We start from the raw sequence: 27691 nt of genomic DNA, 5'->3' as shown, positions 1-27691 counted from the left end.
GAATCCAACCAATCAGAAGCCTTGCCACCAGAAACATCTTCCTATTCGTCTATTGAAGATGACAGCGAATCTTCAATTCCACCTTCAGCACCACTCAACACCCTACCTCCGCCATCAACACCACCTTCCTCAACTCCACCACCGCCTTCTCGACCTCACTCACGTCGATTACCTGGAACACTATGGGTTAAACACAAAGGACTCATGTTCTTCACCACGACACAATACCCCAGCCCAATGACTCGCCTAGAACTTATTCAACATCTCCAAGACAACACTGCAACGTACACCATTGACGAAAAGCCATTCCCTACCGTCAACCAGATAATCTACCAACTCCAAACCAACGAACTCTTTTACAGCTCTCCCATATGTGTGACACAACTCTCTAGAACAAAATTCAAAGCATTGACAACCGGATCAAGAGAATAACTAACTCATCCTGCTTGCTGTCTACTGACACTCTCAGCTCCTGCCGCTGCCTTCGCCATCCTCTCCTAGAGAGCCAAGTAACGACATCATTCAAGCCTCTCCATCTACGCCTCTAGTACTTCGGTACCACATGTCCCAAAGTGGTTGGGCCACTTGCCTGGATTCCTCCTCTTCCCCTCCTTCCCACCCTTTTCCAGTTATTTCCATCCTTCCTTATCCTTCTTCCTTCCCATCTCACGACAGCTCTCGTCGTCTTCTTCCATTCGATTCGACTCACTGTCTCCCACCACCTCACTATCTCCCACTACCTCGCTGTCTCCCACTACCTCACTGTCTCCCATCACCTCACTGTCTTCCCCTATCTTACTGTCTCCCACTACCTCGCTGTTTCCCACTACCTCGCTGTCTCCCACTACCTCGCTGTCTCCCATTACCTCCCTGTCTTCCACTACCTCCCATCACCTCACTGGCTCCCACTACTGCCCACCATTTCGCCTGAACTCCTCTTCCCCTGATACTCACAGAGAACTTGAAGCTGGTGCGTAGACTCTATTGTAGTTGCCGGCAGTTCATGGTTCTCGGCCCGACACGTCAGTTTGCTGCCTTCGTCTTCAGGACCGATGACCAGCTCCAGGGTACTCGATGTCCAGGGCACGTTGACGTCACGCGAAGTCTGTCAGGAATCACACACTGCATTTGAAATAGGGCAAACAGTTGCGCTTGCATTAGAGGGTCTACCTAGGAGGGCGCTAAGGAAATGATTTACATCTAAGTTTGTTAATAAAGGGAAATGTAAGAGAAAAATTCGGTTAATGTAGATTTTTTTTTTGAATCGATAGAAAGAGGAGCGGAAAAATAAAAAATGGTGGGAATGTCTGTGATGATGATGATGATGATGATGATGATGATGATAATAATAATAATAATAATAATAATAATAATAATAATAATAATAATAATAATAATAATAATAATAATATCTTTATTTACTACAAGTACATGTACAAGGTATACAGTCCTAACTGACATCAATTACATACTACTGTATGGAAAACCGCTTGTTATGCAGAGCATTTCGGGCAAATTAGGTTAGTTTTCCTCCCAGGATGCGACCCACACTAGTCAACTAACATCCAGGTACCCATTTCACTGATGGGTGAACATAGACAACCGATGTTTCCACCCCATCGCCGGAAATCGAACCCAGACCCTCATCGTGTGAAGCGAGAGCTTTTGCCACCAGGCCACGGGCCTGAATAGAAACAAAACACAAAGTAGATTGATTTGCCATTAGAAATGAAAGATGCAAATAACAAGGGAGATCATATGAAGACTGGTGACCGCATGTGAGTGGGAAGAGAAGGTTAACATCGGTTAACATTTATTTATTCGTATATGTTTGAGGTTTATTAAGAAGAGCAGAAAGCTAGTTTAAGATAGAAAGGTGAATTAAAATATAAACCTCGAGTTAAGAGGGAATGTCACGAAGTTCAGGTAGTCAACCATACCACGGGCGGGATTTGAACCCGCGGTCAGAGAGTCTCAAATCGTGTCATTACGATTTCGTAAGTCATTCAGGTAGTAAATGTCATCGTCATGAACAAGGGATTGTTGGAAAATAAAATTGCCTTTAAAGTTTAGTTTAATCAGAGGAAAAGTTGTTGAGAAGGAAAGGGAATAAAAGAAGTGTTGATCTGTGTTGATGTGAGGTTACAGCACTAGATATTAAGATACAACTTTCTCACTTTCTCACAGCTTTTTGACGTGATAGTACAACCTTCAGGATGAAGGTACAGCATCAAGTGTGAAAGCACATTCCGATCGTGAAGTAGAATCTTGTGGTCTGGTGGAAGTTAAAAGCGTCCAGATGGAGTCACCATGCTACCCTGGAAGGATGGTAACTAGATTCCATGGGACTACACCGATGCCTCTACGAAGGCTGAAAACTACTTGCCACACTCTGAAGTTGAAGGGGATGGGGAAGTCAGTTTCAGGGAGACCCAGAAGATCAAGGAATACACTGGGCTGTTACCTTCCTATAACTTCGTTCCAGTAGGATTGGGGACCCTTGAAGTAGGGGGCAAGTGTGCTCTAAAATTCCTGAAAGAGTTAGGTAAAAATCTCGTCACAGAAAGGAAGGAGCCCAGAGCGTCCAACTTCCTCTTTCAGCGACTCAGTCTTGCGATCCAAAGGGAAAATGCCTGTAGTATTCTGGGCACGTGACCCACCGCCGGGGAGCTGGATGAAGTATTTGATAAGTAGGCTGTGAGATGTCGTTCATGTTGTTCATCCTAGTGTATGTTCATTATTGTATTTTATTTATAAATTGACTTCACACAGGATATAGGGGGTGGTAGGAGAAGAAAGAGAGAGAGAGAGAGAGGAGAGAGAGAGAGAGAGAGAGAGAGAGGTGAGAGAGAGGTCTGACATTATTATCGACTGGCTGTCTCACGAGATCGTAATGACACGATTGCAAACCTGACTCAGATATGATGTAAGTGTACCTGACACACTGTGGTGTAAGTGTTCCTGACACATTGTGGTGTAAGTGTACCTGACACACTGTGGTATACTTGCACCACAGTCTGACAGGAACACTTACACCACAGTGTGTCAGGTACATTTACAACACTCTGTGTCAGGTACACTTAAACCAAAGTGTGTCAGGTACACTTACACCACAGTGTGTCAGGTACACTTACACCACAGTGTGTCAGGTACACTTACACCACAGTGTGTCAGGTACACTTACACCACAGTGTGTCAGGTACACTTACACCACAGTGTGTGAGGTACACTTACACCACAGTGTGTGAGGTACACTTACACCACAGTGTGTCAGGTACACTTACACCACAGTGTGTCAGGTACACTTACACCACAGTGTGTCAGGTACACTTACACCACAGTGTGTCAGGTACACTTACACCACAGTGTGTCAGGTAAACTTACAGCACAGTGTGTCAGGTACACTTACAGCACAGTGTGTCACGTACGCTTACAACACAGTGTTCTTGACAGACTGAGGTGTAAGTGTACCTGACACACTGTGGTGTAAGTGTACCTCCTACACAACATACACTGTAGTTTCGATGCACTTCATACACAACACACACACACACACACACACACACACACACACACACACTAGGTGAGTACAACTAGATGAGTACACACACGCACACACACACACACATGCACACACACACACACACACACACACACACACACACACACACACAAACACACACACACACACATGATAACGACATAAAGATACTGCTTGGAATAGACAAGGTGGACAGAGATAGGATGTTCCAGACAGGGGACACAGGAACAAGGGGTCACAACTGGAAGCTGAAGACTCAGACGAGTCACAGGGACGTTAGGAAGTATTTCTTCAGTCATAGAGTCGTCAGGAAGTGGAATAGCCTAGCAAGTGAAGTAGTGGAGGCAGGAACCAATTCATAGTTTTAAGAAGAGGTATGATAAAACTCAGGAAGCAGAGAGAGAGAGGACCTAGTAGCAATCAGTGAAGAGGCGGGGCCAGGAGCTGAGTCTCGACCCCTGCGACCACAATTAGGTGAGTACACACACACACAGGAAAACAACAGTCAAGGACCAGGTAATCAGGCTAAGGAAGGAAGGACGAGAGACAACAAGAAATGACCGTGAAGTATGTGAGGAACTCAACAAGAGATTCAAAGAAGTGTTCACAGAGGAGACAGAAGGGGCTCCAGAGTGACGGAGAGGTGAGGTACACCACCAAGTGCTGGACACAGCACACACAACAGAGGAAGAAGTGAAGAAGCTTCTGAGTGAGCTAGATAAGGCAATGGGGCCGGATGACATCTCTCCATGGGTCCTGAGAGAGGGAGCAGAGGCGCTATGTGTACCCCTAACAACAATATTCAATACATCTATCGAAACAGGGAGATTGCCTGAGGTATGGAAGACAGCAAATGTAGTCCCAGTCTTTAAAAAAAGAGACATACATGAAGCACTAAACTACAGACCAGTGTCACTGACATGTATAGTATGCAAAGTCATGGAGAAGATTATCAGGAGAAGAGTGGTGGAACACCTAGAAAGGAATGATCTCATCAACAGAAGTCAACATGGTTTCAAGGATGGGAAATCCTGTGTCACAAACCTACTGGAGTTCTGACATGGTGACAGCAGTAAGACAAGAGAGAGAGGGGTGGGTGGATTGCATTTTCTTGGACTGCAAGAAGGCGTTTGACACAGTTCCACACAAGAGATTAGTGCAAAAACTGGAGGACCAAGCAGGGATAACAGGGAAGGCACTACATTGGATCAGGGAATACTTGTCAGGAAGACAGCAGCGAGTCATGGTATGTGGCTAGGTGTCAGAGTGGGCACCTGTGACCAGCGGGGTCCCACAGGGGTCAGTCCTAGGTCCAATGCTGTTTCTGGTATTTGAGAACGACATGACGGAAGGAATAGACTCTGAGGTGTCCCTGTTTGCAGATGACGTGAAGTTGATGAGAAGAATTCATTCGATCGAAGACCAGGCAGAACTACAAAGGGATCTGGACAGGCTGCAGACCTGGTCCAGCAATTGGCTCCTGGAGTTCAACCCCACCAAGTGCAAAGTCATTATGTTTGAGGAAGGGCAAAGAAGACCGCAGACGGAATACAGTCTAGGGGGCCAGACACTACAAATCACACTCAAGGAAAAAGATCTTGGGGTGAGTATAACGCCAGGCACATCTCCTGAAGTGCACATCAACCAAATAACTGCTGAAGCATATGGGCGCCTAGTAAACCTCAGAACAGCATTCCGACATCTTAATAAGGAATCGTTCAAGACCCTGTACACCGTGTACGTTAGGCCCATATTGGAGTATGCGGCACTAGTTTGGAACCCACACCTAGCCAAGCACGTAAAGAAACTAGTTAAGTGCAAAGGTTTGCAACAAGGCTAGTCCCAGAGCTAAGAGGTATGTCCTACGAGGAGAGGTTAAGGGAAATCAACCTGACGACACTGGAGGACAGGAGAGATAGGGGGGACATGATAACAACATACAAAATGCTGAGAGGAATTGACAAGGTGGACAAAGACAGGATGTTCCAGAGATGGGACACAGCAACAAGGGGACACAGTTGGAAATTGAAAAGACAGATGAATCACAGGGATGTTAGGAAGTACTTCTTCAGTCACAGAGTAGTCAGGAAGCGGAATAGTTTGGGAAGCGATGTAGTGGAGGCAGGATCCATATATAGCTTTAAGCAGAGGTACGATAAAGCTCACGGTTCAGGGAGAGTGACCTAGTAGCGACCAGTGAAGAGGCGAGGCCAGGAGCTTGAACTCGACCCCTGCAACCTCAACTAGGTGAGTACATACACACACACAGGTTAGGGTACATCTCTTACCCAGACATTGTGGTGTATACCTACATGGAGAATACCTGGAGAGGGTATCGGGAATAAACGCCCCCGTGGCCCGGTCCGTGACCAGGCCTCGTGGTGAATCAGGGACTGATCAACCAGGCTGTTACTGTTGGCCGCAAGCATACCGACGTACGAACCACTGCCCGGCTGGTCAGCTACTGACTTTAGGTGCCCGTCCAGCGCCTTCTTGAAGACACCCTGGGGAATATTGGTAATCCCCCTTATGTATGCTGGGAGGCAGTTGAGCAGTCTTGGACCCCTGACACTTATTGTGTTGTCTCTTGGACAACATTTATAGAAAAAACTTAGTGATTTATACACTGATAATCATGACCCACAATTATCTCCTTCTCAATTCATTATATTTTTCTCTATATATTCTTTCCTCTGTTTTACCCATTTCTTTTTATATTGTTCTTGCTAGCCAGCATTATTTTGATCCTCATATTCATTTCCTTAATTTTTTTTAAGAATTTTAGGTCATCTTTTCTAATTCTCCAGGATTATTGTCATCCTTCTCTTATTCTCCAGAATTATTGTCATCCTTCTCTTATTTTCCAGAATTATTGTCATCCTTCTCTTATTCTCCAGAATTATTGTCATCCTTCTCTTATTCTCCAGAAATATTGTCATCCTGCTCTTATTCTCCAGAATTATTGTCATCCTTCTCTTATTCTCCAGAATTATTGTCATTCTTCTCTTATTCTCCAGAATTATTGTCATCCTTCTCTTATTCTCCAGAATTATTGTCATCCTTCTCTTATTCTACAGAATTATTGTCATCCTTCTCTTATTCTCCAGAATTATTGTCATCCCTCTCTTTTTCTCCAGAATTATTGTCATCCTTCTCTTATTCTCCAGAATTATTGTCATCCTTCTCTTTTTCTCCAGAATTATTGTCATCCTTCTCTTATTCTCCAGAATTATTGTCATCCTTCTCTTATTCTCCAGAATTATTGTCATCCTTCTCTTTTTCTCCAGAATTATTGTCATCCTTCTCTTATTCTCCAGAATTATTGTCATCCTTCTCTTATTCTCCAGAATTATTGTCATCCTGCTCTTATTCTCCAGAATTATTGTCATCCTTCTCTTTTTCTCCAGAATTATTGCCATCCTGCTCTTATTCTCCAGAATTATTGTCATCCTTCTCTTATTCTCCAAAATTATTGTCATCCTTCTCTTATTCTCAAGAATTATTGTCATCCTTCTCTTATTCTCTAGAATTATTGTCATCCTTCTCTTATTCTCCAGAATTATTGTCATCCTGCTCTTATTCTCCAGAATTATTGTCATCCTTCTCTTTTTCTCCAGAATTATTGTCATCCTGCTCTTATTCTTCAAAATTATTGTCATCCTTCTCTTATTCTCCAGAATTATTGTCATCCTGCTCTTATTCTCCAGAATTATTGTCATCCTTCTCTTTTTCTCCAGAATTATTGTCATCCTGCTCTTATTCTTCAAAATTATTGTCATCCTTCTCTTATTCTCCAGAATTATTGTCATCCTTCTCTTATTCTCCAGAATTATTGTCATCCTTCTCTTATTCTCCAGAATTATTGTCATCCTTCTCTTATTCTCCAAAATTATTGTCATTCTTCTCTTATTCTCCAAAATTATTGTCATTCTTCTCTTATTCTCCAAAATTATTGTCATCCTTCTCTTATTCTCCAGAATTATTGTCATCCTTCTCTTATTCTCCAAAATTATTTTCAATTTAAGGACCTCGTTTTGATTCCCTCTTCCATCCCTCTATTTATTCATTGACAATTGTATATTACAACTTAAACTGAGTTCATAGACGATGTGGCTTTGAAGGAGGTAAAAGCAGATTTATTGTTAAAGCTCCTGGGCCGACTGAAGGAGCTCAGTTGCCTTTGACTTAATATAATACAGTAAGTATTATCTCTGAATTCTTCCTAATAGAAGCCCGGGTTAGCCTAGACGATAGAGCGTCGGACTGTCAATTTTCGGACCACAGTTCGAGCCCCTCTTCCATGCTTATATATATATATATATATATATATATATATATATATATATATATATATATATATATATATATATATATATATATATATATATATATGCGCAATAAGATCACAGTAAACAGGTGATTTTAAAATATGCAAAACAACACAGTTCCTTGACAATGTGAGTAGTCACGAAAGCCCTTGGAATTTCACTAGTCTTTCACAGTGGTTATTTTGCATATATATATATATATATATATATATATATATATATATATATATATATATATATATATATATATATATATATATATATATATATATATATAGTTTAAAAGATCGGGTGGTAGGGGAAGTGGAATATTCAAATGGCTTCAGGAAGAAATCCAAATATTCTTCCTTGAAGCCTTTTTATCCACTTCTCCGAGGCTATGGGTCCCACAATTTACACCAGAGGTGTTAAAAGATAAAGAATCACACACAAAGTGGGAGTTGTCACAGCTGCTCTTTGCTGATGACACTGTGCTCTTGGGAGATTCTGAAGAGAAGTTGCAGAGATTGGTGGATGAATTTGGTAGGGTGTGCAAAAGAAGAAAATTAAAGGTGAATACAGGAAAGAGTAAGGTTATGAGGATAACAAAAAGATTAGGTGATGAAAGATTGAATATCAGATTGGAGGGAGAGAGTATGGAGGAGGTGAACGTATTCAGATATTTGGGAGTGGACGTGTCAGCGGATGGGTCTATGAAAGATGAGGTGAATCATAGAATTGATGAGGGAAAAAGAGTGAGTGGTGCACTTAGGAGTCTGTGGAGACAAAGAACTTTGTCCTTGGAGGCAAAGAGGGGAATGTATGAGAGTATAGTTTTACCAACGCTCTTATATGGGTGTGAAGCGTGGGTGATGAATGTTGCAGCGAGGAGAAGGCTGGAGGCAGTGGAGATGTCATGTCTGAGGGCAATGTGTGGTGTGAATATAATGCAGAGAATTCGTAGTTTGGAAGTTAGGAGGAGGTGCGGGATTACCAAAACTGTTGTCCAGAGGGCTGAGGAAGGGTTGTTGAGGTGGTTCGGACATGTAGAGAGAATGGAGCAAAACAGAATGACTTCAAGAGTGTATCAGTCTGTAGTGGAAGGAAGGCGGGGTAGGGGTCGGCCTAGGAAGGGTTGGAGGGAGGGGGTAAAGGAGGTTTTGTGTGCGAGGGGCTTGGACTTCCAGCAGGCATGCGTGAGCGTGTTTGATAGGAGTGAATGGAGACAAATGGTTTTTAATACTTGACGTGCTGTTGGAGTGTGAGCAAAGTAACATTTATGAAGGGATTCAGGGAAACCGGCAGGCCGGACTTGAGTCCTGGAGATGGGAAGTACAGTGCCTGCACTCTGAAGGAGGGGTGTTAATGTTGCAGTTTAAAAACTGTAGTGTAAAGCACCCTTCTGGCAAGACAGTGATGGAGTGAATGATGGTGAAAGTTTTTCTTTTTCGGGCCACCCTGCCTTGGTGGGAATCGGCCGGTGTGATAATAAAATAATAAAAATAAAAAATATATATACACACATATATATATATATATATATAAATATATATATATATATATATATATATATATATATATATATATATATATATATATATATATATATATATACTCTTTCCTGTATTCACCTTTAATTTTCTTCTTTTGCACACCCTACCAAATTCATCCACCAATCTCTGCAACTTCTCTTCAGAATCTCCCAAGAGCACAGTGTCATCAGCAAAGAGCAGCTGTGACAACTCCCACTTTGTGTTAAAAGATAAAGAATCACACACAAAGTGGGAGTTGTCACAGCTGCTCTTTGCTGATGACACTGTGCTCTTGGGAGATTCTGAAGAGAAGTTGCAGAGATTGGTGGATGAATTTGGTAGGGTGTGCAAAAGAAGAAAATTAAAGGTGAATACAGGAAAGAGTAAGGTTATGAGGATAACAAAAAGATTAGGTGATGAAAGATTGAATATCAGATTGGAGGGAGAGAGTATGGAGGAGGTGAACGTATTCAGATATTTGGGAGTGGACGTGTCAGCGGATGGGTCTATGAAAGATGAGGTGAATCATAGAATTGATGAGGGAAAAAGAGTGAGTGGTGCACTTAGGAGTCTGTGGAGACAAAGAACTTTGTCCTTGGAGGCAAAGAGGGGAATGTATGAGAGTATAGTTTTACCAACGCTCTTATATGGGTGTGAAGCGTGGGTGATGAATGTTGCAGCGAGGAGAAGGCTGGAGGCAGTGGAGATGTCATGTCTGAGGGCAATGTGTGGTGTGAATATAATGCAGAGAATTCGTAGTTTGGAAGTTAGGAGGAGGTGCGGGATTACCAAAACTGTTGTCCAGAGGGCTGAGGAAGGGTTGTTGAGGTGGTTCGGACATGTAGAGAGAATGGAGCGAAACAGAATGACTTCAAGAGTGTATCAGTCTGTAGTGGAAGGAAGGCGGGGTAGGTGTCGGCCTAGGAAGGGTTGGAGGGAGGGGGTAAAGGAGGTTTTGTGTGCGAGGGGCTTGGACTTCCAGCAGGCATGCGTGAGCGTGTTTGATAGGAGTGAATGGAGACAAATGGTTTTTAATACTTGACGTGCTGTTGGAGTGTGAGCAAAGTAACATTTATGAAGGGATTCAGGGAAACCGGCAGGCCGGACTTGAGTCCTGGAGATGGGAAGTACAGTGCCTGCACTCTGAAGGAGGGGTGTTAATGTTGCAGTTTAAAAACTGTAGTGTAAAGCACCCTTCTGGCAAGACAGTGATGGAGTGAATGATGGTGAAAGTTTTTCTTTTTCGGGCCACCCTGCCTTGGTGGGAATCGGCCGGTGTGATAATAATAATAAAAAAAAATATATATATACTTTATTCAGATATCTCACTGGGATCCTTTACACTTCTCAAAGACTTTACTACTTTAGAAATCTCCCAGTGACCTCCTTATAAGAATGTGGAACATGTTCCTACAAATTTTAGAATTCGAGCCTATTGAGCGACTCTTTTTAGGGGGAAGAGGATTACATATAGATCGAACCTCATACTTTTCTAATATAAATGCCACTTTACATAGTAAAAAACAATATAATCTCTTGATGATGCTGCCTAATCTAGTGCTTGCCATTAAAAATCAGCTTAATTATGAATAATCTTTTAGGCTGCAAAATACATGGCAGGACCTCTTATTCGTATCCCTAATTGTATTCATCGTTTAGTGAACGTTTTAAAAGCTATAGAGAGACAGAGATAAAAGTAACAGCTTTACTATCCTAGTCTCAATCATCTTTCCATAGTATGTAGTTCTCTGTATGAACTGATAAGTCTTCTATCTGTCCTTATCATCTGCTTACATGTACCTCATCTGGGATGTAAATACTTGGGAAAGACCAAATGCTCAGGGATCAAGTAGAAATCCTGGGAGTGGAATCTGTCTTTACGATAACTGAGAGAGATCACGTGGTGAACGTTGCTGCTCTTTCAAGGCATCCAAAACTCAGCCACTATGAAATTGTTGTCAAGAAAGTTATCGAGCAGTGCAAAACTTTATATAAAGCACAAATCGGCCAGATTTTGTGCAAAATATTGCTGTAAAACAATGTATGAAGCACAAGGCTGAAACGCAATACGAGGTAATCGTTCACTCTGCCATGTACTATATCTTCTCTCTTGATATGACTTGTATTTCCAGTTTGTATCGCACCTCCGATAACTACTTAAAGGAGACTGCACTTGGCAGCTCATCTGAAGCCTTGACTCGCCAAGGCTGGATTTTCTATTTCCTGTTTCAACACTTCCTCTGCATTGATAAATTAGACACATGTGCAACTCTTGGGTATCTTTATTAAGGAAACGTTTCGCCACACAGTGGCTTCATCAGTCCATACACAGGAGAAGCTTGAAGAACAGGAGGAGAATGAGGTAATCAGTCCCTCAACCTTGAGTCGATGTGGTCAGTCCATCAATCTTGAGTAGAATACGGCATATGAGCGGAGAAGGAGCTTATAAACCGTGGGTAGGAGAGGTATAGCAGTCATAGGTGGTGTCACATTTGCCCAATGTGGAAGTAGGTCGTGCCTAAGGGTTAGGCAAGCGAAGAATTCCCAAGTATTAAGATCCCAAGAAGTTGCAGTGTCTGACAGGATTGTAGATGAATCTACACTTCCTCTGCAGATTTGCATCAGATAACGTTCATACCATAAACATTCATCCGACTGTGACAAATAATCAAATGATAACTTGTATATAAATATCATTCCAACATATCTAGAATAATCTTTAGCGTGTTAATCAAAAAATATAACTAGTATTATATATTTCTCTATGTTAATATTGCTAGGCATACCACAATGTATTTCCACCGAGTCTTGGTATTTGATTACAGTTATAGAGAATAAAGTAACCTTCACTTGCAAGTATACAGTTAAATTGCTACCTTAATGACCCATCTACAGTCGATAGGTTTAAACCTTACAAACTAACTCGCCCAACAATGTTAGTAATATTTTACTTAATAAATAAGAAAAGAGTTGCAGTCGGTGTTGAGAGTTGTGTCTATATTCAAGCGTTTTGTTTGAGCAGGTTAATTGATGTAGAAAGTCCATGAACTCCAGTTTGTCCAGGTTAATTGATGCCGGAAGTCCATGAATTCCAGCTTGTTCATTGTAATTATGCAGGTAGGTCAGGTACACAAGTTTGATCAGGTTAATTGATCTAGATATTTCAGGTACTCCATTATTCCAGGTTAACTAATGAACACAGATGAAGTATTCCAGTTTGCTCTGGTTAACTGATGCAGGTAGATCATGAATACCAGTATAATTAAAACAGGTAACTCAGGTATACCAGCTTGTCAGGTTAACTGATTTAGGAAGCTAAGGTTAATTAGTGCAGGTAGCTTCAACGTACCTTTGCAACCTTGGGCTCTGAGACTCAGTAAACCCAACTGTTCGGTTAATGGTTATTAATTGTTAATTGATTTTTAATTGGGTACTAATTGGTTATCAATTTCTCTCGTAACATCATGCAGCCTATTTGTGTTCTCAGTAAAAATACGACCGTTGGCGATTGTTTTATGTAGGTGGAAACGAAGATAAATATTAGAGAAAGACGTGATCATTACTGTTAGGCGCTTGCTAAGTCAAGTCACCTGTACTTACTGTGGAGAAAGTTTCTCCAGGAGAGGGGTTATCAGCCCATTTCAGCCCTTATCAGCCCTTATCAGCCCTTTCAGCCCTCTCAGGAAGGACACTGGCGTCTTGCTTCTGCAACAACACTAAATTGAAAGCTTTTGACCGTGTGTCATGATCACGCCACGTCTTTGCAAGAGAGTAGTGTTGCAACTATAGTGTGGGTTTAACGAGAGACAATCTCTTACAAATAGCAGGAAAAGTAAGGAAATCCTGCACCCGCTATGAGCAATGAGTCAAGCATGAATTGTTGTCTATGCCCAGAGAGTTACCTCAAAACGGTGATCTCAGCAGTTTGACCTCAAAAGAATGTTCTATCTAGACAGCAGTCATCAGTAGTGACCAGAATAAAAGTGAAGTAACCAAGCAATGACCTCTGTGAATTATGAACTCAACATAAGTAATATGATCCGACAGTGACTTTAGTTGATGATAAATAACTTCATGGACAATGACCAAACTAGTGATCAAGGCAGTGATGGTTGGCAAATAATAACTTCACCAGCGCTCTGACTGAAGTGACCAGAGAGTAGCTTAACCATACAGTGATCAAGGCAGTGGCCTTCCTAACCAGACTGAAGTAGCAACCTCAATAGACGGTGATCTGATCTCAGCAAAGACTTCAGTAAATAGTACACTGTGACCTAACCAGAAAATAACTTCGGCAGTGACTTCATTAAACAGTGACCTAAGCAGTCATCACAGTAGAATGAGTAGATACTGATCTCACTAACCAACATAAAGCAAGCAGTACCTAAGTAGATAATGACATCAGCAGATAGTTACATAACCGGAAAAGTTATCTCTCTAGTGACCTCAGATGATAGACACAGGTCACCAATGATTTACGACAGTGGAGATTAATATTAATGGTGAGCTGATCTGTATCTAGTGAAGACCTGCTTAGCTTACTCTCTGAACTGTGAGCAACTGTACCCTAATGTTAAAACAGCTAAACGAGGCTAGAAAGAAGATTCAACAGCTTAGAGAGGAGCTTAAGTGTTATACCCAGAACAAGGAAGAGGAGCCAAGCTGCGACAATTATGAGAAAGATCCAAAAGACTGTTTTTGAGGCTGCAAATTCCTTTTCTGTGCTGCCTGACGAGTGTGGATCAGCAAACGAGAACGTCGTAACGACTACTACTAGTGGAGGTAAGAATGGTGTGGGGGGTTTCCAGCTTATATAAATATATGGACAGAGCATTTGTTACTAATGAATTAGAAGAGGAGGAGGCAGAGTGGTATCTTTTCCAGGGAAAGAAATGCAGGATTTTTTATCTGGTAATGGGAAAAAAACATATCATCTGCCTCAGTACTGGAGGCAATAATGTTGGCAAGTGTAGACATGACGACCAGATTAACAGGTATAGGACAGCGATAGCAATGATTATGAAAAAAGGAGGGCGCCGTGTAGAGAATTGCAAACAAATGGCTGTCCAGAGGAAATGATGTTAATTTCTGGCTGGACAAATAGTGTGTAGATATTACGCTACCATTTATCAACGAATGGAACCACTTCTATGACAGGAATAATATATATATACCAGTGATGGTATCCAGGGTATGTGTGGCAGCTTCAGTTAGTTCAGTGGGTTGGGGAGAGAGGAGTTGTCAGGGCTGTAAACTAGAAATAGTTTGAGGTATGTGCTTTAGTTGGGGAAAATTATGGGACTACTGAATTAGGCTGCATATATTATCAGAATTATGATAGTGATTTCAGAAATGAAATTTTATCAACTAACTTTGAGGTAAAGATAAAAACAATCAAAATAGTGTGAAGGAAAATATGGATCAGGGAAAGATACATAAGAAAAATAATATCAATATATATTATACAAATATTTGAAGTGTTGAAAATAAGACGAATATAGTGAGTGTTGTATATATATATATATATATATATATATATATATATATATATATATATATATATATATATATATATATATATATATATATATATATATATATATATATATATGTCGTGCCGAATAGGCAGAACTTGCGATCTTGGCTTAAATAGCAACGTTCATCTTGCCATATAGGACAAGTGAAAATTTGTGTATGCAATATTTTCGCCAAAATCATTCTGAACCTAACGAAAAAAATATATTTCACTGTGTTTGTTTAGTATTAAATTATTGTAAACAAATCTAAAATATATTTAGTTGGGTTAGGCTAAAATAAATTGTTCTTGTTATAATAAGGTTAGGTAAGTTTTCTAAGATTCTTTTGGTGCAAAATTAAAAATTTTTACATTAACATTAATGAAAAAAATATATCTTCAAACGTATAAGAGAAAATTTCAGAAAGGACTTAATTTTAAATGAGTTCTTGCTAATTGACCAGTTTTACATATTCGGCACGACATATATATATATATATATATATATATATATATATATATATATATATATATATATATATATATATATAGGAAATACTGATGCTTTTACAATAAATAAGAAATAGCTTAATTTTTAGAGTCAGGCTCTGACTGCCAAGTTCCAGATTCAGGGCTTTCAGCTGTTCTATACTGATAAAAACAACAAAGTGGGGGCAGGTGTGGAACTAAGAGTCCGGAAAAAATTGAATTGCTGCTTACAAATGGATATGAAGACTGCAGAACACACTCAGTGTCTGAGAAGAATTTGTAGAGGGATATGAAAACTTGATTTTTGATATAAAATCCTCGATTAAGTAGGGACAAAGAGAACTTCATTGGGAGGAAACTGTCAACTGTATGATAACTGTATGATTAACGGGTTTAAATCTCTCTGAAAGTTGCTGTAAATCTTTGACGGGGAATCTAAAAATGAAGCAGCTTTCTAGAATAAGTCACATGTGCACCAGTTTGGTGCAACGTTTCGCCTACACAGGCTTCTCGAGTCAAATACAGAGGCGGTAGGTGTAGTAGCGAAATAAAGATAACTAATAGAATATTATCTGAGGTGGTCAGTCCCTTAGCCTGAGAAGACTTCAGCTCCATCGTCCAAACGTTACAGAATAAGGATACCTAACTATTGCACATGTGTTTTCCTTATCAACTTGCCAGTATCATATAACATTATCCTATTCATACTAGCCCATGCTAAGCAGCTTCAGGTCATTAATGAAATTAAGACCAACAATAGGCCTGAAACTGATCCTTGTGGGTTGCCACTTATGATTGTTTCTTATTAAGATATCACCCCATTTATGCACACACTGCTTTCTATTGGTCAGATATGACTCAATCCATATTAGAATTTTTTCTCGTATACTCAGAGCTGCCACTACTCTAAGTAGTGTTTTGTGTGTATTCTATCGAAAGCCTTATTAAAATACGAATAAACATTATCATATTCTTAATGAAAATAAGAGTATACAATACCGACTAGTAGATAATTAAGACACATATTCAAGAGTTACTTATCTTTATTCAGAAACGTTTCGCCTACACAACAGGTTTCATCAGTAGAATACAGAGGTTGCAAATATGGAGGCAACAATAGTGGAAAGGTGAAGATGATTTGGTCAGTCCATCAATCTTTAAGCTGGACATTCTCTCAGCATTTGTTTAAGTTCATAGTTTTAACCCGTGCAAAGGTGAAACATGGGAAAGGAACCTTTTATAATGCAGAGGTGAGGCGCTGAGAATGACCATGACTTTAGAGGAACCAGGACTCGCTAGAGAAAGTAAGAATGTCAAAATTAGACACATTTGCAACATCTGGGTATGTTTATTGTAAACGTTTCGCCATTCAGAATGGCAAATCGTCTTCAGTAAAGATACACAGATGTTGCACATCTGTCTAATTATTCATTTTTCGGCTGCAATACCAAACAAGAGAATAAGAACTAAGAGACGTTGCAACAAGCCTCCTGGGGGACCCGCTTCTTTTGACGCCATCTTTATTCTCAGCACCTCACCTCTCCACTATAAAAGGTTCTATAACATGACTCAAGACTATGAAGTTGAACCCTTCTCGGTGTCCGTTGGCTGATCTGACAACGTACTTAACTCACTGAGTGTCCGTGGTTAGATCCCCAAAACGGGTGGAAATGTTGGTCATGTTTCTATACGCCTGCTGCTCCTGTTTACCCAACAGTAAGTAGGTATCTGGGTGTTAATCGACTGTTATGAGGAGGGTGATAGTATACCATTAGACAGGGCTGGGCTTTGAAATAAGCTGAAGTAGCCTGAAAAAATTATTTGAGCAAAAATAAAAAAAAAAATCTGAAGATCAAGGCTCACACACCTCTGAAAAGGAAATTGAAGTAGACGACCACACCCTCGGCCTTACCTGGAAAATACTACGATCCTTGTTAGATAAAAGGGCCAGTGTGTTACTATAGTCACATTTTATTGTGGAAACGTCTCGCTCTGCAGGAGCTTTGTCAAGGCGTTAGGAAACGGCTCGACAAAGCTCTTGGAGAGCAAAACTTTGCCGTAATAAAATATCACATTAGTTGCATATGTGTCCTTTTACCCAACATATTGTCGGTATTTCTACCTACGATTCTTCGTTACACCTACGAACAAGAACACCATTTTCGCCAAAGAACTCCACTCTCGACAGTGTAATGGAACTGTCAAATGCACCTTCGTCGTTCCATATATAAATAACTTTACGCCATGACAAGTCCAAGTGAAACAAATCATCGAAGACTTCGACATGTACAGCTCACGAACCTACTAAAAGAAGTATTTAAAAATAACAAGAATGGATCGTTCCAAATAAGACAATAAACTGAACTCCTGAACTCCTGCGCCTACCAGATGTCCCCAGCCTTAAAGCTGCTTGCTGCCTTTCACTATCAAGCGCGTGAAGACACTCTTCTCTGGTATTTTCCTATTCCCCACTTCCCTGTTCTCTTCTTAGCTGAGAGTAAAGTCTATTTATCTTCACACAGTTCAAGACAATGAGGTCAGGGACATCTCCAGGCTGAGGGACTGACCTCCTTAAACTACTTCTTCAAGGTTAATTCACTGATCACACCATCTTTACCTCTCCATTGATGCTGTATCCATATTTGTAACCTCAGTAGTCGATGAAGACTCAGACATAGGCGTAACATCTGGGCATGTTTAATTTGTAGACGTTTCACCATCCAGTGGCTTTATCAATACAATACAAGGACATAATCTGAAGACAGTACAAATATATATATATACAGTCCCTCAACCTAGGAGCCGGTGATGAGCACCGTTGTGTTGAAGAATCCAAAGCACAGACAGACACTTACACCTCTAGTCAGAGGGAGACGCATACTGTAAAGGTGAGGCACAGAAAATCTTGACGACAGGGCAGGCGGGGCATACTAGAAGAAGTAAGAAGGTAGTCATTAAGAAGCAATGAAGCAACCCTACTGTGAAGGTCTCTCTCAAATCCAACCTTTTTTCACTCGTAATTAGTGGTCAGGCAATAAAGGTTTCGAAGATACCGTTGTGTTGCAGAGTGTGTGTGAGAGTGTGAATATGATAATGGTATACAATACCGAAAAGTTCATAAGTAAGACACATGTGCAACGGTTAGTAACCTTTATATTGAAACGTTTCGCCCACACACAATTCTTCTTCAGCAGAATTCTGCGCCTTAACGTGACAGTATGTAAGTCTACCTTCCGTTACTTCAGCTTAACTATGAAGAAGATCTCTTCTCCAGGCTTATGGTCTGACCAACTTAAAACTACGTCTTCAAGGGTGATGGTCTGACCAACTTAAAACTAAGTCTTCAAGGGTGATGGTCTGACCAACTTAAAACTAAGTCTTCAAGGGTGATGGTCTGACCAACTTAAAACTAAGTCTTCAAGGGTGATGGTCTGACCAACTTAAAACTAAGTCTTCAAGGGTGATGGTCTGACCAACTTAAAACTAAGTCTTCAAGGGTGATGGTCTGACCAACTTAAAACTAAGTCTTCAAGGGTGATGGTCTGACCAACTTAAAACTAAGTCTTCAAGGGTGATGGTCTGACCAACTTAAAACTAAGTCTTCAAGGGTGATGGTCTGACCAACTTAAAACTAAGTCTTCAAGGGTGATGGTCTGACCAACTTAAAACTAAGTCTTCAAGGGTGATGGTCTGACCAACTTAAAACTAAGTCTTCAAGGGTGATGGTCTGACCAACTTAAAACTAAGTCTTCAAGGGTGATGGTCTGACCAACTTAAAACTAAGTCTTCAAGGGTGATGGTCAGACCAACTTAAAACTAAGTCTTCAAGGGTGATGGTCTGACCAACTTAAAACTAAGTCTTCAAGGGTGATGGTCTGACCAACTTAAAACTAAGTCTTCAAGGGTGATGGTCTGACCAACTTAAAACTAAGTCTTCAAGGGTGATGGTCTGACCAACTTAAAACTAAGTCTTCAAGGGTGATGGTCTGACCAACTTAAAACTAAGTCTTCAAGGGTGATGGTCTGACCAACTTAAAACTAAGTCTTCAAGGGTGATGGTCTGACCAACTTAAAACTAAGTCTTCAAGGGTGATGGTCAGACCAACTAAGTCTTCAAGGGTGATGGTCAGACCAACTATGTCTTCAAGGGTGATGGTCTGATCAACTAAGTCTTCAAGGGTGATGGTCTGACCATCTTAAAACTAAGTCATCAAGGGTGTTGGTCTGACCATCTTAAAACTAAGTCATCAAGGGTGATGGTCAGACCAACTATGTCTTCAAGGGTGATGGTCAGACCAACTATGTCTTCAAGGGTGATGGTCTGATCAACTAAGTCTTCAAGGGTGATGGTCTGATCAACTAAGTCTTCAAGGGTGATGGTCTGACCATCTTAAAACTAAGTCATCAAGGGTGATGGTCAGACCAACTATGTCTTCAAGGGTGATGGTCAGACCAACTATGTCTTCAAGGGTGATGGTCTGATCAACTAAGTCTTCAAGGGTGATGGTCAGACCAACTATGTCTTCAAGGGTGATGGTCTGACCAACTAAGTCTTCAAGGGTGATGGTCAGACCAACTATGTCTTCAAGGGTGATGGTCAGACCAACTATGTTTTCAAGGGTGATGGTCAGACCAACTAAGTCTTCAAGGGTGATGGTCAGACCAACTAAGTCTTCAAGGGTGATGGTCAGACCAACTAAGTCTTCAAGGGTGATGGTCAGACCAACTAAGTCTTCAAGGGTGATGGTCTGATCAACTAAGTCTTCAAGGGTGATGGTCTGACCAACTAAGTCTTCAAGGGTGATGGTCTGACCAACTCAAAACTACGTCATCAAGGGTGATGGTCTGACCAACTAAGTCTTCAAGGGTGATGGTCTGACCAACTCAAAACTACGTCATCAATGGTGATGGTCTGACCAACTTAAAACTACGTCATCAAGGGTGATGGTCTGACCAACTTAAAACTACGTCATCAAAGGTGATGGTCTGACCAACTCAAAACTACGTCATCAAGGGTGATGGTCGGACCAACTCAAAGCTACGTCTTCAAGGGTGATGGTCAGACCAACTCAAAGCTACGTCTTCAAGGGTGATGGTCTGACCAACTCAAAGCTACGTCTTCAAGGGTGATGGCCAGACCAACTCAAAGCTACGTCTTCAAGGGTGATGGTCAGACCAACTAAGTCTTCAAGGGTGATGGTCAGACCAATTTAAAACTAAGTCTTCAAGGGTGATGGTCAGACCAACTATGTCTTCAAGGGTGATGGTCTGATCAACTAAATCTTCAAGGGTGATGGTCTGACCATCTTAAAACTAAGTCATCAAGGGTGTTGGTCTGACCATCTTAAAACTAAGTCATCAAGGGTGATGGTCAGACCAACTATGTCTTCAAGGGTGATGGTCAGACCAACTATGTCTTCAAGGGTGATGGTCTGATCAACTAAGTCTTCAAGGGTGATGGTCTGATCAACTAAGTCTTCAAGGGTGATGGTCTGACCATCTTAAAACTAAGTCATCAAGGGTGATGGTCAGACCAACTATGTCTTCAAGGGTGATGGTCAGACCAACTATGTCTTCAAGGGTGATGGTCTGATCAACTAAGTCTTCAAGGGTGATGGTCTGATCAACTAAGTCTTCAAGGGTGATGGTCTGACCAACTCAAAACTACGTCATCAATGGTGTTGGTCTGACCAACTTAAAACTACGTCATCAAGGGTGATGGTCTGACCAACTTAAAACTACGTCATCAAAGGTGATGGTCTGACCAACTCAAAACTACGTCATCAAGGGTGATGGTCTGACCAACTCAAAGCTACGTCTTCAAGGGTGATGGTCAGACCAACTCAAAGCTACGTCTTCAAGGGTGATGGTCTGACCAACTCAAAGCTACGTCTTCAAGGGTGATGGCCAGACCAACTCAAAGCTACGTCTTCAAGGGTGATGGTCAGACCAACTAAGTCTTCAAGGGTGATGGTCAGACCAACTAAGTCTTCAAGGGTGATGGTCTGACCAACTTAAAACTAAGTCTTCAAGGGTGATGGTCAGACCAACTAAGTCTTCAAGGGTGATGGTCAGACCAACTATGTCTTCAAGGGTGATGGTCTGATCAACTAAGTCTTCAAGGGTGATGGTCTGACCATCTTAAAACTAAGTCATCAAGGGTGTTGGTCTGACCATCTTAAAACTAAGTCATCAAGGGTGATGGTCAGACCAACTATGTCTTCAATGGTGATGGTCAGACCAACTATGTCTTCAAGGGTGATGGTCTGATCAACTAAGTCTTCAAGGGTGATGGTCTGATCAACTAAGTCTTCAAGGGTGATGGTCTGACCATCTTAAAACTAAGTCATCAAGGGTGATGGTCAGACCAACTATGTCTTCAAGGGTGATGGTCAGACCAACTATGTCTTCAAGGGTGATGGTCTGATCAACTAAGTCTTCAAGGGTGATGGTCTGATCAACTAAGTCTTCAAGGGTGATGGTCTGACCATCTTAAAACTAAGTCATCAAGGGTGATGGTCAGACCAACTATGTCTTCAAGGGTGATGGTCAGACCAACTATGTCTTCAAGGGTGATGGTCTGATCAACTAAATCTTCAAGTGTGATGGTCAGACCAACTATGTCTTCAAGGGTGATGGTCTGACCAACTAAGTCTTCAAGGGTGATGGTCAGACCAACTATGTCTTCAAGGGTGATGGTCAGACCAACTATGTTTTCAAGGGTGATGGTCAGACCAACTAAGTCTTCAAGGGTGATGGTCAGACCAACTAATTCTTCAAGGGTGATGGTCAGACCAACTAAGTCTTCAAGGGTGATGGTCAGACCAACTAAGTCTTCAAGGGTGATGGTCTGATCAACTAAATCTTCAAGGGTGATGGTCTGACCAACTAAGTCTTCAAGGGTGATGGTCTGACCAACTCAAAACTACGTCATCAAGGGTGATGGTCTGACCAACTAAGTCTTCAAGGGTGATGGTCTGACCAACTCAAAACTACGTCATCAATTGTGTTGGTCTGACCAACTTAAAACTACGTCATCAAGGGTGATGGTCTGACCAACTTAAAACTACGTCATCAAAGGTGATGGTCTGACCAACTCAAAACTACGTCATCAAGGGTGATGGTCTGACCAACTCAAAGCTACGTCTTCAAGGGTGATGGTCAGACCAACTCAAAGCTACGTCTTCAAGGGTGATGGTCTGACCAACTCAAAGCTACGTCTTCAAGGGTGATGGCCAGACCAACTCAAAGCTACGTCTTCAAGGGTGATGGTCAGACCAACTCAAAACTACGTCATCAAGGGTGATGGTCTGACCTACTCAAAACTACGTCTTCAAGGTTGATGGTCTGACCAACTCAAAACTACGTCATCAAGGGTGATGGTCTGACCAACTCAAAACTACGTCATCAAGGGTGATGGTCTGACCAACTCAAAACTACGTCTTCAAGGGTGATGGTCTGACCAACTCAAAACTACGTCTTCAAGGGTGATGGTCTGACCAACTCAAAACTACGTCTTCAAGGGTGATGGTCTGACCAACTCAAAACTACGTCTTCAAGGGTGATGGTCTGACCAACTCAAAACTACGTCTTCAAGGGTGATGGTCTGACCAACTCAAAACTATGTCTTCAAGGGTGATGGTCTGACCAACTCAAAACTACGTCTTCAAGGGTGATGGTCTGACCTACTCAAAACTACGATTTCAAGGTTGATGGTCTGACCAACTCAAAACTACGTCTTCAAGGGTGATGGTCTGACCAACTCAAAACTACGTCTTCAAGGGTGATGGTCTGACCTACTCAAAACTACGTCTTCAAGGTTGATGATCTGACCTACTCAAAACTACGTCTTCAAGGTTGATGGTCTGACCTACTCAAAACTACGACTTCAAGGTTGATGGTCTGACCTACTCAAAACTACGACTTCAAGGTTGATGGTCTGACCTACTCAAAACTACGACTTCAAGGGTGATGGTCTGACCAACTCAAAACTATGTCTTCAAGGGTGATGGTCTGACCAACTCAAAACTACGTCTTCAAGGGTGATTCTCTGACCTACTCAAAACTACGACTTCAAGGTTGATGGTCTGACCTACTCAAAACTACGTCTTCAAGGTTGATGATCTGACCAACTCAAAACTACGTCATCAAGGGTGATGGTCTGACCAACTCAAAATTACGTCATCAAGGATGATAGTCTGACCAGCTCAAAACTACGTCTTCAAGGGTGATGGTCTGACCAACTCAAAACTACGTCTTCAAGGTTGATTGACTGATTACATCGTCTTTACATCTCTACTGCCTCCTCTTTTACGACTGAAAATTCTACTCCGTAGGTGAAACGTTTTGAAATAAAAATAGTTAATTGTTGCCTAGTGTCTTACTTATCAACTCGTCAGCATCTGGTACTATTATCATACGGTGGTATGGACGCCTCTGAGCTAATTTCATTCTAATCCCAGTTTGGTGTTCTAGCCTTCACGAGCAGTATTTTATTTTATTGTTACCACGAACGAGTGGTATTGAATCAGTAACAACACTGCGACTAGCCGAGGATTCGAACCCATGATCGTTTTGGCCCGCCTCATGGTGAGCGAAAATCACACATGGAGCTCTAACCCACTGGACCACGCAATCCTACAAGAATCAATGGGTTAGAGAGGGTTAGAGCGGGTTAGAGCGTCATGAGTGATATTCGCTCACCATGAGGTGAGCCAAAACGACATGGGTTCGAATCCTCGGCTAGTCGTAGAGTTGTTATTAATTCAATACCACTTTCGTGGTTACAATAATATAAAATACTGTTCGTGGAGGCTAGTACACCAAACAGGGCTTAGAATGAAATTAGCTCAGAGGCACCCAAAACACCGTATGTCCTCGGAGCAAGGTAAAACACCTAGCTCTTCTGGGCACTTGATTCTTGTAGGACTGCGTGGTCCAGTGGGTTAGAGCATCATGAGCGATTTTCGCTCACCATGAGGTGGGTCAAAACGACTTGGGTTCCAATCCTATGTTAGTCGCAGTGTTGTTACTGATTCAATACCACTCGTTCATGATATATATATATATACATATATATATATATATATATATATATATATATATATATATATATATATATATATATATATATATATATATATATATATATATATATATATATGCAAAACAACCACTGTACCAGCACCAGCAGCTGAAAGAGGAGCTTAGGGTTGCTAAGCTTGACATACGGCGACTGACGGAGGAAAACAAGAGGATTCGAAGTAATCCTCCTGTTGTGAGTCCTCAGGTCAAGAGAGGAATCTGGTCAGTGGCCGGCCAACATGGAACAAAGCTGAAAATCAAGAAGTCTGTTGGAGTGGCAGAAACAACGAAGATCCAGAAGATTGCTGTGGAGACTTCGAACCCATTTTCGGTGTTACCAGACGAATGTGGGTTGTCTACTTCGAACGTCACAACGAGCACCAAGGGAGCATTGGCAGACGTGAGTTGAGACATCCCTTGATACCCCAATGAAGACCATCAAGAACGTCTTGACAAATTCCACAAATGAAGGTAATAATATTGTTTTAGTTGGAGACAGTCAGGTTAAGTTTATGGATAGGGCCTTTTGTCTTAGGGACAGGAAGATGAGGCTCAGGGTATGTTTTCCTGGGGCTGGGATGGGGGATATTGTTAGCCGTCTGGACATCATGAAAGGTAATGGGAGCAATCCTATTATCTGCCTCAGTGCGGGAGGCAACGATGTTGGCAGACGTAGGAGTGAGGACCTGATTAGCAAGTATAGGTCAGCAATAGATAATTAGGAAGAAGGGTGGGAACCCTGTCATATGTGGTATTTTGCCAAGGAGAGGAGTTGGAAACGAATGGTTGTCCAGGGTAATTGGTGTCAATTGCTGGCTGGACAAATACTGTAAGGAGAATGAGGTAACATTCATTGACAACAGGGATCTCTTCTATGGTAGAAATGACATGTATGCTTGGGATGGGGTTCACTTATCTAGGTCTGGGGTGGGGGCACTGGCAACGGCAGTGGAGGGAGCTGTTAGGGCTTTAAATTCTTCTTTCAGCTGCTGGTAAAGTTGCTCAAGAGAGGGCATTCTGGTTCAGATTCACAGAGAGCACACAAACACGTCAGTCCATCAATCCTAAATAGAATGAAGGATGACTAAAATGATTAACTAAGACTAAGAAACAGGATCACTGCAAAGGAGCTAGGGGCCCATAAAGGAGCTAGGGGCCCACAAAGGAGCTAGGGGTCCACAAAGGAGCTAGGGGCCCACAAAGTAGCTACGGGCCCACAAAGAAACTAGGGGCAACAAAGGAACCAGGGGCCCATAAAGGAGCTAGGGGCCCACAAAGGAGCTAGGGACCCACAAAGGAGCTAGGGGCCCACAAAGGGTAGGAACAAGAACACATAGGGGGAAAATAATAACAACGGACCAGATACCCAAGGCAGAGTTATTTGTGTATTGTTCCAGTCACGGTATTGTGCCTTTTTGTTATTTACATACCTTGAAGACTACCCCTCCTGCCACATACGTTGAAGATTACCCAGTCGGCCAGATGCTTTCAAGAATGTCAATCCTGCCGGATACCTTCAAGACTGGCCACCCTGTCACATACGCCGAAGAATGCCTAGCCAGCCAGATACCTTCAAAACTGCCCAGTCTGCCACAATTGTGGATGTAACAGTCGCTGGCAGTGGTATGGGTCGACGCTAGCACGTTTCTACCTTGCCTCTGAGAGAATTTTTCCTTCATGTCTGTTGCTAGAATCTATGTCATCACCAAAGGCTCCTAACAGACATAATGACTCTCGCAATATACTCATTGGAGAAGCCAGATACAGATACTCAAAAATCCGGGGAAAAGAAATTAATGTACAATTTATAAGGCTTAAAACACACATTGGATTACTTCTTCGTCATAAAGTTGATATGGTTGCCAAAAAAGTACCCTGAAGGATTAGGGAAGAAGCAAATAATGAAACTGAATGTTAGATGAATGTAGATAGAAGCATGGGAAGATCTCTAAACCACTGAAATAACATTAATGTAGATAAGTATGTTTATTGAACAACTTGCAGTGTGAACAGGCTGCGGTCTCATAAACATGCAAGGCTTCAGGTATGTCTTGCTATTTCTACTCACACTTAGGTCACACTAGCGTGTACAAGCATATATATACACACTCCTCAGGGTTTTCTTCTATTTTCTTACTAGTTCTTGTCCTTGTTTATTTCCTCTTATCTCCATGGGGAAGTGGAACAGAATTCTTCCTCCGTAAGCCATGCGTGTTGTAAGAGGCGACTAAAATGCCGGGAGCAAGGGGCTAGTAACCCCTTCTCCTGTATATATTAGTAAAGTTAAATAGAGAAACATTTGTTTTTCTTTTTTTGGGGCACCGTGCCTCGATGGGATGCGGCCGGTGCATTGAAAGAAGACAGAATATATACTGTATATATATATATATATATATATATATATATATATATATATATATATATATATATATATCTATATATATATATATGTTTGTGTATATTTCGCCTGCTCTTGCGAATTCCTTGCATTGTTAAAATCTCTAGTAAGGCTGATGCATGCAGGGGATGAGATGAAAAGCTGTAAGCCTTCTCCCTGAAAGCTGGCTGCCTTGGATCAAAACGTCTAGCGCAAGCTGGACGCCAAGGTATTGGTCCAGTGTGGTGAGATTGGTATAGCACTGCGTATCTTGTTCCAAGGTTCGTAGGTTCGAGTCTCCTTCAGCCAGAGATCAGTGTTTGCTCTGGCGAATTCCTTGCATATATATATATGTATATATATATATATATATATATATATATATATATATATATATATATATATATATATATATATATATATATATATATATATATATATATATATATATATATATATATATACATGCAAAGAAAATAAACAACAATAAATGTTGATAACCCAAAAGCATGCACGTCAGCACGTTACTATTCATCCCAGAATGCTGCAGCCAATTTCTTTCTGGATTAAAACACCGAGCCTCAAATAAGAAACTGAGTTATTCTGGGTGTTTCTTGGTGACCTTGACACTTTGTCACCTAATCTCTTAAGAACTTTCTTACTGACTCTTCATATAGTACAAGGGTCTGTGAGGATGCTGTGAGGCCCATGGATGTGATGGTATTCTGGGTTTCCCCTGATGGTAGCAGCAGAAGCATCCTTCACAGCCTCAGTGAATCTCGTTGACTTCAATGTTTTGTTGGCAGCATATAAAAAAACAAAATGTAAACCGGTTGTAACAGTTTG

The 27691-nt window shown here is 41.4% G+C and overlaps 1 protein-coding gene across 2 annotated transcripts in view; it reads right to left on the bottom strand.

Annotated features, from left to right (window-relative positions):
• The window catches only part of LOC128701633 (nephrin), a 625789-nt gene that overhangs the window by 160853 nt on the left and 437245 nt on the right, over positions 1–27691 (bottom strand). For both annotated transcript variants that reach the window (XM_070101737.1, XM_070101739.1), the window contains exon 7: positions 955–1105. In XM_070101737.1, the coding sequence (XP_069957838.1) occupies positions 955–1105 (151 nt within the window). The remainder of the gene's footprint in view (positions 1–954; positions 1106–27691) is intronic.

Source organism: Cherax quadricarinatus, chromosome 78 (genome assembly GCF_038502225.1).
Source record: "Cherax quadricarinatus isolate ZL_2023a chromosome 78, ASM3850222v1, whole genome shotgun sequence".
NCBI classification, from domain to species: Eukaryota; Metazoa; Arthropoda; class Malacostraca; order Decapoda; family Parastacidae; genus Cherax; species Cherax quadricarinatus.
The sequence above is the reverse complement of the archived record's forward strand: the minus strand, read 5'-3'. Positions and strand labels throughout refer to the sequence as shown.